At 41.9% G+C, this 12,258-nt stretch overlaps 1 protein-coding gene across 1 annotated transcript; it reads right to left on the bottom strand.

Annotated features, from left to right (window-relative positions):
* Window positions 1-1,112: 1,112 nt before the first annotated feature.
* On the bottom strand, window positions 1,113-10,848 carry prmt7 (protein arginine methyltransferase 7). The gene is made up of 17 exons (XM_056388192.1): window positions 10,596-10,848; window positions 9,941-9,977; window positions 9,399-9,548; window positions 8,136-8,244; window positions 7,883-7,995; window positions 7,285-7,517; window positions 7,000-7,180; window positions 6,801-6,928; window positions 5,510-5,648; window positions 5,342-5,425; window positions 5,192-5,239; window positions 4,998-5,084; window positions 4,459-4,620; window positions 4,265-4,339; window positions 2,607-2,767; window positions 2,186-2,282; window positions 1,113-1,820 (listed from the first exon to the last, which is right to left on the bottom strand). Exons 1-17 carry the CDS (start codon window positions 10,718-10,720, stop codon window positions 1,662-1,664), a joined length of 2,088 nt encoding a protein of 695 aa, XP_056244167.1. The 5' UTR covers window positions 10,721-10,848; the 3' UTR covers window positions 1,113-1,661.
* Window positions 10,849-12,258: the final 1,410 nt, after the last annotated feature.

Genomic DNA, 12,258 nt, shown 5'->3' with positions numbered 1-12,258 from the left:
GAGGCTTAGTTTTAACTAGGTGATCCCAATAAACTACCTGCAGTATGAAAGTGATTGGTTCTCAGTGAGAACATTCAATATCTAATGTTTGAGGAGCCTGGTAGTGATGTCAGTGCCCTGCTAGTCCCTGCAGTCTGTGGCTGCGGATGAAAAGTCAAAATGATCTCCATCTCTAACCACTTTTCTTCCACCTCGACAGAAAACGTCATGAGGTCGTAGATGTGAAGGAGAATTCATAAGGACTTGAAGAATCTGACTGCACTTACACTAGGATTTTTTTTTTTTTTTGAACAAACTTTATTTATAACATGGATAATAAATCATCATTTCCTAATCACAAAAACAAAACAAACAGGATTGAAATGATGAAATAAGATAACATGGAAATAAAAAATGCAAATAGAGAAAGTTGAGCCATTAAAATAATTCAATAGATATAAGGAACTGAGCAAGAGGTCAGAATAAATTATATTCAGACAAAAGTACAGGTTTCTGACATAGGTGCTTTTGACATTTTTATACATTTGTTAAGTAGAAAAAAATCCATATTTAGCCATTATTTTCAGTGCTTTACACAATGGGAGAAGACTTAGTGAAACATTTCTGTATAGACTGTAGAGTTTTGTTATGATGATGTTGTAAACTAGAAATTAAATCTGGTTGTTCTTCATGACGATTCCTTCCTGGATTTAAAGAAAATGAATCTATATTCATGAATTTGGGCTTCAGTCGATCAGTTTTAGATCATGTCAGAAACATAAAACAGCTGCTCTGTTGATTCTACATTTACGTGGGTCTGCTGTGGTGAAACTACAGTGATGCATCGTTTTTAAATGTTGCCTCAGCAAGGAATTGTGGTACGGCATTTCTCCTTTCCTCTCATAAAGGAAGCTCCAGTGTTTCCTATGCTAAAGGAGATAAGATAGGAAGCACTGAAGCTCCTTTCCTCTGCGAACTGGACCAGCTCTGATCATGGCTGCCACTTCCAGGTCATTTCACTCAGTTAGGAACCTTTCTAAGAAAAAAAGACTTTGCGACCGCAGCCTGTGTAAAGAAGTAAACCACCTTCCTTCATGGAAACTTTACAGCACTAAGGATACGAGACACAGCAAACCAGTATAAAACTTTATTCAACCTGTCTACAAGACTTTTGCTAGACCAGTGTCCTGGTAAATCATCAGTCATCTCTTGTACACAAACTGCAGTTCTCCCATTCTCTTCCTGTAATGACTCTAATGTGTTACTTAAACACATTCTTTATCCTTAACTGAAGTGAACCGACTGACTGAAAACACATGAGCCAGTCGGTGTTATCCACCTTTGATGTGATGGATCCAGCTGTTTAATTACTGTAAAACTGATAAACTTCACAAGTTGTTTATAGGAAGCCCTTCATATGAATTATTTATTTACATGAATTATATTTATGCTCATGTTAATATAATCATAAATAACATTCATCCTCCACAGTCTAACAACACTAAACTGCTCAGTTTTAGGGATTTTGTCAAATTTGTCAAATCTTGTTTAATATCATAAAGGCAAATGCCACAGAATACTGACTGAAGCCCAGGTGTTGAATATGCACTCGAAATGCAAACAGTGATATGAAGTAAAAAGCAGTGTTCAGAGTTCGTTCTTCAGTTAGTGGTTGCTCCACATCACTGAGACTCAATGCTGAAATCCATCTTAATGTCTCCTGAGCTGGGTTCAAAGGTGAAGCTGTAAGACACTGCGGCTCTGCCATCACCTGAGCTCTCCCATGGCGACCTGAAGAAATACACTCCCTGCTTCCTGTGCCGACTCCACTCACAGTCACCCTGCAGGAGAAGGCGGGACAAGCAGTCATCAATTCTGTCAGATAATCACCAAACTTCATTCTGAAAATCTCCTCTGGCTGCTCTTCACAAGCTTTTTTCTCTCAAACACAATTGATGCATTTGAGCTAAAACACTTTTTGTGTCCTTGAGATATTGCGTTCACAAGGCCAAAACCATGTTTTGTGAGGAACTAAAGTAAAATGACCAGTGACAAGAACAAACATGCTCAGATTTAAAATATAAAACCAGATAATATACATCACCCACCTTGTATTAGACAGAGTGAGACCGTTAATTAGCCAAAACAAAATAAGTAAGAAAAGCTCAGTGTACAAAGATGTTTGTTGTAAGAAAGGCTGTGTTACCTGCTCACTGATTGGTCCAATCAGACCCGCACTGACAGTGATGTCATTGGTTAGGTGGTATTCCATCCACAACGCAACACCATGGCAACAACCAATCCTGAAACAGACATTCAAACAGACTGTTAAGGACTCAGCACGGAGAGCGTGAAGGGAAAAGTTTCATACAAAAGCTCCTCCTCTGCTGCAGCCATCTGCTCCTGTGGAGGCTCTGCTCATGTCTGCAGGACCAAACACACAGCGAGGCGGCGGCTGCTGCTGCTGCTGCTCAGTCTCAAACAACTTTTCAACCAAAGTTGAAGTGAAAAGGGTTTGGTTTCAAAAAGCAAGAAATATTCAAATTCATACGACAGACACAGATCACTTAATAAACTTCTATTCAAAAAGCATCCATTATAGTTACATTTATAGAAAGAGACTGTACCTCATGAAGGGCAGTAAGCCCTGACTGCTGATTGGCTGTTGAGGGACACACTGAGTGAAGTCAAAGGTCATGATGGCTGTGGACTGGGTCAGAGCACGGCACGGGTACTCCCACAGAGGGTGGGGCTCTGCCTCACGGGACTCACGGAAATCCAGAGATTGCTGGAGGGCCAGGTGAGGAGAGTTCAGTTTAAAAGCATCAAACAGACCCTCTTAACTTCAACTACATATCAACAACCTGTCTGTGCTCTCCTTTACCTGCTGAATAGAGGCGTCAGTCCAGAATGAGTTTGCCTTCAGTTCATTGTATTATGGTTGATTTTCACCTGTCACCACTCATCACACTGTTACTGTAGCATCCAGCCATATTTAGATATATGTTGGCATCAGTATTTTTCTCATTCTCTACACTTCATCCAATAAAGTCAAATAAAAATAAATAATTTTCTAAATAAACCACTACAAGACCAAACACGATGATGAAACTTCACCCACATACTAAACCATTCAGACCTTTTGTCCCCTTGTAAAGCTCCAGTGTTAAGGACAGTTGCTCTGTTCAAACACTGATGGGTTGAAAGAAAAAGGAGTGCACAAAATGTATCATTCACCATGGAGACAAACAAAGGAACCATAGTTGACCACTCTCTAATATTAACCACTTATCCATAAGCAGTGAACATTCTAATAGAAGCCATGTATGGAGAGAAAGTCATCTTAAAATTATGACAGAGGGAGAGGGTCTCGTCAGAACATCTGGAGCATGATGTTTCCACTGTCATCAGTTATTTCAACACACACAGATATAGAGCTTGTTCCAAGAGCACACAAATAAATGTTAAAGCAAAGACTGAACAATAAACAAATGATTTGTACTTGTTTTACTGTGACACCAGACAGACATGTACATTTTGAACTAAAATACAGAAAAAAAATGTAACACATTTCTTCTCCATGATCAAAGTGCCAGACAAGTACAAGGCTTAAGTATCCAAACTTTAACATCTCGATACAGTCCAGCCCGAATATTGCCATATACAATATTATAAAGCTGACGTTTTTATATTGTAATTATATTATTGTATTTTATGTTTCAGGTATAAACGATGTTGCCACTAAAAAGCAGCTCAAAGTTTTATTTGTCACATGCCAAGGTTCAATGCGCAGTGAACAAAGCAGTGAAATGAGGTTGGACTTAGCAGCAGAACAGACTGCAAAACTGCAGACAACTGCACAACTAGAATCTCCAGCTCCTGGTTGGTTCTTCCACCAACCAGTTAAGGAGCAAGACATGGAAAGATATTTCCTGTCTAGGAAATATGGTCAGGCTCTCCTTCCTGAGTTTGTATCCAAATTTGAATCAGTTCATCTTTGAGTCCAGGTGAATTTTTTTGCTAAATTTGAAGAAAATCCCTCAAGGTGTTGCCGAGATAAGGTTCACAAGGCCACATTTGAGTTTTGTGAGGTCACTGTGACCTTTGACCTTTGACCACCAAAACCTAATCAGTTCATCAAAAAAAATTTCATATGGCGGGAAATATCTCAATATTCCATATTATCGAATATCAGCCCAACACTAACAAGTAGCAGTGAAGCACACCTCAGTGGGCGTAAAAAATTTTCAGCTAAAAAAAAAAATGAATTACAGAAAAATATTACCTGGACCATTTCATCCATGGGTGTGACGTCAAAGCCCTCACATGTTCCACATGGTGCTCTTATCCTCCACAGATCCTGACAAACAGGGTAGAAACAACAGTCATTCATCAGGGACTCATCTATAGCGGATGTTCTTTTGTGAGGTAATTAGAAAACATGTATCTGTATGACATTAACATTCTCATCAGTCTCACCTGGAACTCCACAGCCACCATGTGAAGTGTGGCAGAGCAGGGCAGGATGGTGGCGCTGGGCCGCAGGAGGCCTGCCAGGGCGGTCCGACAGTACCAGAAGAACAGGGAGTGCCAAGGTAAGAGGCTGGTGCTGAAGTAAGGTTCACCCATCAGGACTGAGATCTGGCCGAGAGATTTCCTGTCTATTAGTTTTTGCCTCGATAGCCATGATCTCTGTCTTGTCACTATTTAACTGTAAAACATTTTGGGACATCCTGTTATCAATATCCTCGGTGCATTGTAATAGTGCATTAATAGGGTTCAGATCATTGTGGGACAGGGAAATATATAACTGCATGTCATCATCATAGTTATGATAGGACACATTATGTTTTTGAATAAGTTTAAAGATGTGTTGTTTCACATTGTGAATCTCTAACATACCGATTAGTGCAGCTTTAAAGCCACTGTGTGCAGGTCATGGAGTTTCCCACTTCATCTAACGCCAGACACACTGGCAGACAGCAATGGACAGCACTATAGGCTTGTTCTAAAAGTACCTGTTCTCCTAAGTCATTACTGGTCAGCTGGTCAGGCCTCATCTCCAGCAGCTCGACACCTCCTTTCATCATGTTGGCTTCCAACACCTGTAAAGAAAAATGAGTAGTATCAGCTGTTCTCCTGCCTCTGGAGGTCGTGTTCTAATGTTGAGATCAGGACAGGTGAGGTAGCGCTTTAGATAGTTGTCATTTACCTGCTCAATAACCTGTTTGGACATTCTGGAGTTTTCCAAACCGAAGACCTGAGCAGAGGCCGAGTGAATAAAAAGACAAGTCATAAAGCGAGTCTGAGTGTGGTGATTTGTAAAGCTACACTATGTGCTCACATGATCACAGCACAGTACCTTCTTGGCTCCGAGCATACGAGCAAACACAGGAAGCAGACTTCCATCACTGACGCTGAGACACACACTGTCCTCTCTCAGAACCTGAAGGTAACACAGCAGGTAATAAGAGAACAATCATATCCATTCATTCAGTAACAAACAGTGTGGGTTCTGGTCTTGACTTACACTGCGCAGAGCACTGACGTAGCTCTCTGTTCGCTGTCTGTCGTTGAGTTCGCCGAAACGAGGCCGAGTCCAAACCAGGTGAGCCTGGCAGGTACAGCATGGCCGAGACGGAGGAGCTGGAGTCTGTGAGTCCTGCTGGCTGCAACATCAACACACAGACAGTCTGTTAGCTGAGGGACAGACAGGGTCTCTCATGTGTTGTCACATTCATGACTATAGTCAGTCTGGAGTCTGGTCAAGCCCAGACTCTGTCTATTGCAGGGGTCTCCAACAGGTGGCTCGTGAGCTACCAGGAGCTCACCCCCTGTTGTAGAGTCTGTACAGACCATGGATGTGTAGTTCAAACTCTCAGCAACTCACCTTCACTCAGTAAATCTGCTGCAAATACAACTAAATCAAACACACAGACACCCCCCCCCCCCTTCAACACCACATCATTATGTGTCAGCTGTCAGTCAAATGAGTTACTGTCAGGTTTGTTTACATCAGATCAGCTGCAGGCGACATGCAGTGATGGAAACAGATATAAACCAAACTTTTCCAACAAACAGAAATATGTTGCCATGGATACAGTGGGTTTAACTGTGGGCTTCAACTTGAGCTCCATTTTTTCCGTTTTTTTTGGCCCATGTTTGAAATGAACCACTGACGAACAGCTATCACTGATCACTGACTGAGGAGCTTCTTCTTCTCTGGTTTCTAATCAGATTTATGGAGCTTTATTTACAGTGGTGTTCTCATGTCTGTCTGTTCAGGTCTGCCTGAGTCAGTTTCATATGTTTTTTGATGTTGATATCTGATGACTTGTTAAATGATCTTATTGATCTGATCTGTTTTGGAGATCAGTTTGAGTGTTTTGATACGATATGTGAATAAATGTGACCAGACGCTTTTATCTAGTCAAAGTAGCTCTCAGAGTAAAAAAAGGTTGGAGACACCTGCTGAAGAAGTTGTCAAACTAGATGAGGAAAGCAAATTCATTTCGACATGCTATCAGAAAATAATGGTGACACAGTGGTCTTCTGCCATGACATACAACACAGGACAAAAAGCTCTTTTTCACCCCTGATATCTCACCTCTGTCAGTTCATGTCATTGCCAGGCTGATATCATGTAGTCTGATCCAGCACTATATTGAAAGCCTCAGCTATCTGTTAACCTCTTGTGAATCAGCTGTTTTTCGGAGTTGCTGCCGAGTATTATGTTGCTGTTGCACTATTGAGTGATGCAGGACGCACAGACTCGTACAGTACTTCTACACATACACTGTGTTGTCTCCGAGCTGTTTTACCTGTGACACCGCAGGCTGTACCACAGACTGTAGTCGTCATGGCAGACCGTCAGACTGAGCTCCTCTCCTTCTGTCACCCTGCTCTCCACAGGCAGGAAGTACACACTCTGCATCCAGTGGTCCCTCCACTACAACACACCACAGCATTAACGAAGGGTGACTGAATCAGAGCATCCTGACATTGTGTCCTATAACTCACCGGACCCATCTTTGGTTGTGGGTATGTCCAGCTAGGAGCCATGGTGCACACAATGCTTCCACTGGGATCCATATCCAGGTCCCACCAGGACAGGACCACCTGGGCTCGACCGCTGGACTGAGCCACAAACTGGGAGGAGTGGGACTGGAAGGCACTGCTTACTGGCTTACTGAAATCCACTCTGAAAGGGAAAGATGGAGTGCAGAGGGAAGGGGGAGCAGGGTGTGAAAACATGTTGAGAGAAAACCATCGTGAAGAACATCTTCATCTTTAACACTTTCACACCTGAACATGGTGCAGAGAGGACCCAGCGGGGTGAAGCTGTTTGGAGACACCTGGCTCAGCTGAATGTCACACACCGAATGAGCTCCGGCACAGCGACCCACATCAGGCGGCGGAACCAGACAGCGGGCCCCCTCCACCTCCACCGGCTGCAGCTGAGCCCAGCTCCACAGCAGCTCCGATTCCACCAGCTGAGCGTAGACGGTGGCCCGGTGAGGAACCGCCTCACAGCCATCCTGCAGGGAGGAGGGACACGAGCAGTTAGAACACAGTAGATGGATTTCACTTCTAGGCCTCATGCAAACATAGAAAAAGATATAACTGTAACTAGAATTACTGCTTCCCGGTTTAATGCCTCCACCAACACTTTTTGTGTTCGAGATATGGCGTTCACAAGACCAGAATCATGTTTTGTGAGGTCACACTGACTTTGACCTTTGACCACCAAAGTCAAATCAATTCATCCTTGAGTTCAAGTGAACATTTGCGCCAAATTTGAAGAAGTTCTGTCAAGTTGTGTTACACACACACACACACACACACACACACACACACACACACACACACACACACACACACACACACACACACACACACACACCTGGACCAGGTTTTGATGAGCATGTTCATAGCTGGGCAGGGCTCCTTCACCTATCAGTTCTGTATCAAACAGTTCTGTTATCAGGACGTTGGCCTTCATCTGCATATCTCCTTCTGTAGTAAATCACAAGTGCAAGAAAAAATACAATATGTGCAAATCCCCATCACACAAATATCAACTACAGAGACACAACAACATGACAATAATAATACGGAGTGTGTACGGATACGTGTGTGTGTTGTTTCGCTCTGACCTGGCCCCACAGTGACATCGGTAGAGTGTTTGTTAATAATCTTGATCTTGTCAGAGAAGCCGTTCTTCTCCACGATGCGCTGTGCTGCTTCAGCCATGGGCTTAAACACCTGCAGACACAAAGCAAACAGAGAAACCTGAAGCCGCAAGTTGTTTTGTTTGTTTTGTATCAAGGTAAAAGTAAATACATATAGTTGGGTTGTAAGTAGTAGCAGCAGTGATCTTTGACATTTTATACAGTTAATTGTTAAATGAATCAATTATTAAAATGTTAATCTGTCCCTGCTCCTGTCCATGCCACAGTCAAAAGTTCAATGATTGATGTTGTTCAATGTTTTCTTTTACTTAAATTTTGAACTGTACAAGTGTTGACCTGTCACAGATTAAACCTACAGGTAAAAGTGGGGTTGTGGATGTGAGTAGCACCCAGATCTAGACAAGCAGTTATCATGCACATCTGTGTTTACAGTGCGCGGACAAGAGCAAAGATCCTTTATAACAAAAGATGATGCATTACAAGCAGCGCCAATGGTAAGAAATGCTGCACACTTCTTGTCTCCTAAGTGGGCGTGGTCATGATGCTTGTTCACGTCAAAACACAACAACACAATACAACACTAGATACAGTTTGAACACCTGATGTTTTTATCTGTTTGCTTCTATCTGATCAACCCAGTACAAGATCATATCAGTCTAATACTCTCTGTTTTCCCTCCAAAAACAGTTCAATAATAATAACAATCATAGTATTATTACATTATATTTCAGTTTGAACTTTTAATCCATGGTTTCAACATATAGATCCCTCTAAACTTCTGTGGTTGGAAAGTGTCGGCAGCTCTCCTGCAGCAGTGAAACCAGAACCAACAGAGAGAAGAGATCTGTGCTGAGAGATCTCATCAGAGTTTGTTACTGAGACAGAGACAGGTCTTTAATAAAGTTCATTTTTTCCTGATTTGTCTGAAAAATGACATTTTAATGTCACAATGTTCTGAAGAGCTTTGGCTTGTGAGAAATGGATCCGGTATTTATTTTGGTGACTAAAGAATCACAATGTGTGATCAGGTTCACTTCTCTCATTGGAGTGAACAGACTCAGACCTGCTGCTGGTCTCCTACAGGGGAGGGAGGGGGAGAAACCCACAAGACTCAGGTACAGGAAATGATTGTAAGCGTCTCCTTCCTCATCTGTCACTGAGAGTATCCAACACATGAGGGGAACCTATTGGCCCTGCTAATGTACAGTATAAGAGGATTGTCTGTACCTCCACAGCATAGCAGAAGTCGGCACCAGCAGTAACGGCCATCATGGACAGAAGGCCTGTTCCTGTCCCAATGTCCAGGATGACGACCTTCTCACCACGAGCCTTTACTCTGGCCACAGCCGCCCGGATCCCCTGGTAGTACTTCTCATTCTGGAAGTGAGAAAGGACATCAGCTGTGTTATGGGGATTCTCTGGTGGTGAACTATTTGTTCATATTTCATTTAAGAGACAGATACTTGTGAACAGGTTAACAATGTGACATTTATCTATTCATTGTTATAGGAAGTGTGCAGCCCTGTGTTCTGACCTATAAAGTTTCTGATTTTATAAAGCTTTCTCACACCTCAGTCAAAAAACATTGGACAAATTTAATCATGTGTGGACTTTTGATGGCCACTAAGAACTTAGAGAAATACTTGTAGAGGAAGCTGTCATGCAGCTGTCACATAAACATCCAAACCAAGGACAGGGTGTAGCAACCTTAGTACTGTAATAATATAAATACTCCTAACAGGCTGTTGGTCATGTTCTCTCACACTCACCCTGTCATGATCATGCAGCATATCAGCATAACAGGACCTGGAAGATAAACACACTCATCTCAGGTTTGATTAACAGAATGTGTTGGTGTTTGTTCATGAAACAGCCATGTAAGAGAATGACAAAACATCAAACTCAAGTCTGGGCTTGTTGCCACCAAATCAAGTCAACACTATTATTGTAATTCATCCACATACAAAATATCTGGCTGAACAACATGTCGATCCTCACGGACCAAAGTGCAAAAAATAACATGACACACTCCATACTGTAGACAGAGAACAGAACCACAAAGGCGAGTGTGTTGCATATAACTACTAGTCTTTAATGTGCGGTGTGTTCACTGAATGTAAACACAGCACAAAGTAGCCGTGAGTGACTTAACAAATAATAAATACTAAGCAGATTATAAACAGCAGAAGCAGAATATATGATATATAATAATGCATTGTCAATGTAGTCACGGTAAAAAAAAAAAAAAACTATTACAATATAGAAGAGGCTAATAGTATATATTACATGTACTATAGTGAAATATAATAGTAAAATAGTACATATAATAATAGTATACTAATGTGTGCAGTTTCTCTCCATGCTGCTGCGGTGGCGCCGGTGTAACGCCGGTGTAAGGCCGGTGTAGCGCCGGCTCGCTGCTACCTGGCTATCTCCTGGTGGTAGTCGTACTCCTCGCTCTCCTCCACCCAGTCTAAAGCTCCAGTGGTCGGGTTGGCTCTTCCGCAGAAGGTCTTCATCTCTGCCGCAACTACTGCAACACTACACATAAAATAGTGGGGCCGAAATATTCTTCACGAGTCTAAAGAAATACTGGTTTACTGAAAAAGCATTGCCCCAACGGAAGCTGCCATCTTTTCCCGTGACGTCACAAACTCCTCGGGTCATGTGACTGTGTTTTCGTCTTTGTGTTCTTCTTCTTCTCCTTCTTCTTTGGGGTTTTACGGTAGTTGGCATTGGATTACTGCCTCCTTTTGGTTTTAATCGCCCACTACAATCTTCTAATTAGTCTTTCAAAAACTTAAATATCCATTGTCTCCCTCCACCATCTTTAATCCTGGCCTCCACCCATCCTGGTCTCTGTAGTCCTGTAACCATTGCTCTTCTTTCCTCTTCCTATTTCCTGTATGAAATCAGGACGTGTTCCTCTGTCTCTTTTTCCTGACACTGATTACGATGACCAGTCGGATGTTTTCCTATGATAAAAATTGTACTGTTCAAGTTGCTGTGACCAGTTCTTAATCTGCTCATAATTATTTGCCTCTTTCTGTTGTTTCCCTGCTCTGTGACCCTTCCTACTTTGTTTTGTATTTCATGTAAGTGTCTTTTTTTTGCTTCACGACAGTTGTACAGTTTTGCCAGCGGTACAGACGATACAGACGCATCTGCTACTGCTGCAGACAGTTTGTTTGACCATTCGAAGCAGTTTTATGAACAAACAAGTGAAAACTCAGACGGATTAGATTTATATACGGATTTTAAATCTAACTAAAGTCTGTGTCAGTGGTGTACAATAATTCATTTAGTCTGAGGGTGGCAATGATTTGGGGCTGGTGATGGATGGGTAGAAGGAGGTTCTATTGAAAAAGAATATCGTCCTTTATTTAGTAAAAGAAACGGAACAAATGAACGTGAACTAGTTAATTTTCATCTGTATGAACTGAACTTTGAACTAATTCTTTTTAAGTGTGAACTTGCACAAAACTGATCCACATGAACACGATGTAGTTCCTCTGACCTTGAATTAGTAAACAGTAGTTCATATACTGGGTCTCACAAAAACACTACGGAAGTGTTTTCAGGCGACACTAAAAAGTGATGATATTGTGTTTCTTAACTATATGTTCTACATTCCTTCCTGTCCTTCACAAAGCCCCATCATCTGCAAACAGAGGGTGTCACATCTGATGGCATACTTTCAAATGATAACTGAGAATAATGTAGAACTTGTAACACTCCCCTGGGATCTGCTACTTTCTACAATGATTTTCTAATCTTAACCTAAAGACTCTGTTCAACTGAAAAAATACATAATCCAACTGAAGCCGTTTCCCACAATGTAACTCCATCAACAACCCTCTTCTCCATATCATATGGCTTTTTCACATCAAACATTGGACCATTAGTTTACCAATATGTGATGTTAAAGCAGTGGGTCTGTAGTGTACTGGCTTATTGGGATCTTTCCCAGACTTCCTGCTTGGAATTATAACTGCTTCCTTCCTGCTCACAGGGAATCACCCATCCATCCAAACTTTACTGATAATGACAACATCTCATTTAACCTTCCTTCACATAGGTGTTTAAT

Source organism: Seriola aureovittata, chromosome 10 (genome assembly GCF_021018895.1).
Source record: "Seriola aureovittata isolate HTS-2021-v1 ecotype China chromosome 10, ASM2101889v1, whole genome shotgun sequence".
Lineage (NCBI taxonomy): Eukaryota > Metazoa > Chordata > Actinopteri > Carangiformes > Carangidae > Seriola > Seriola aureovittata.
Note: the sequence above shows the minus strand (reverse complement) of the source record. Positions and strands in the feature narration are given on the sequence as shown.

What these genes read in the sequence shown, in the direction of transcription:
- prmt7 (XM_056388192.1), bottom strand. Translation starts at nt 10,720, where the DNA reads ATGTGTAGTGTTGCAGTAGTTGCGGCAGAGATGAAGACCTTCTGCGGA. An exon ending in TGCTGCATGATCATGACAGG is followed by an intron (nt 9,549 to 9,940) that starts GTGAGTGTGAGA and finishes TCTCACTTCCAG; the next exon opens with AATGAGAAGTACTACCAGGG. An exon ending in TGGTGGCTGTGGAGTTCCAG is followed by an intron (nt 4,340 to 4,458) that starts GTGAGACTGATG and finishes CCTGTTTGTCAG; the next exon opens with GATCTGTGGAGGATAAGAGC.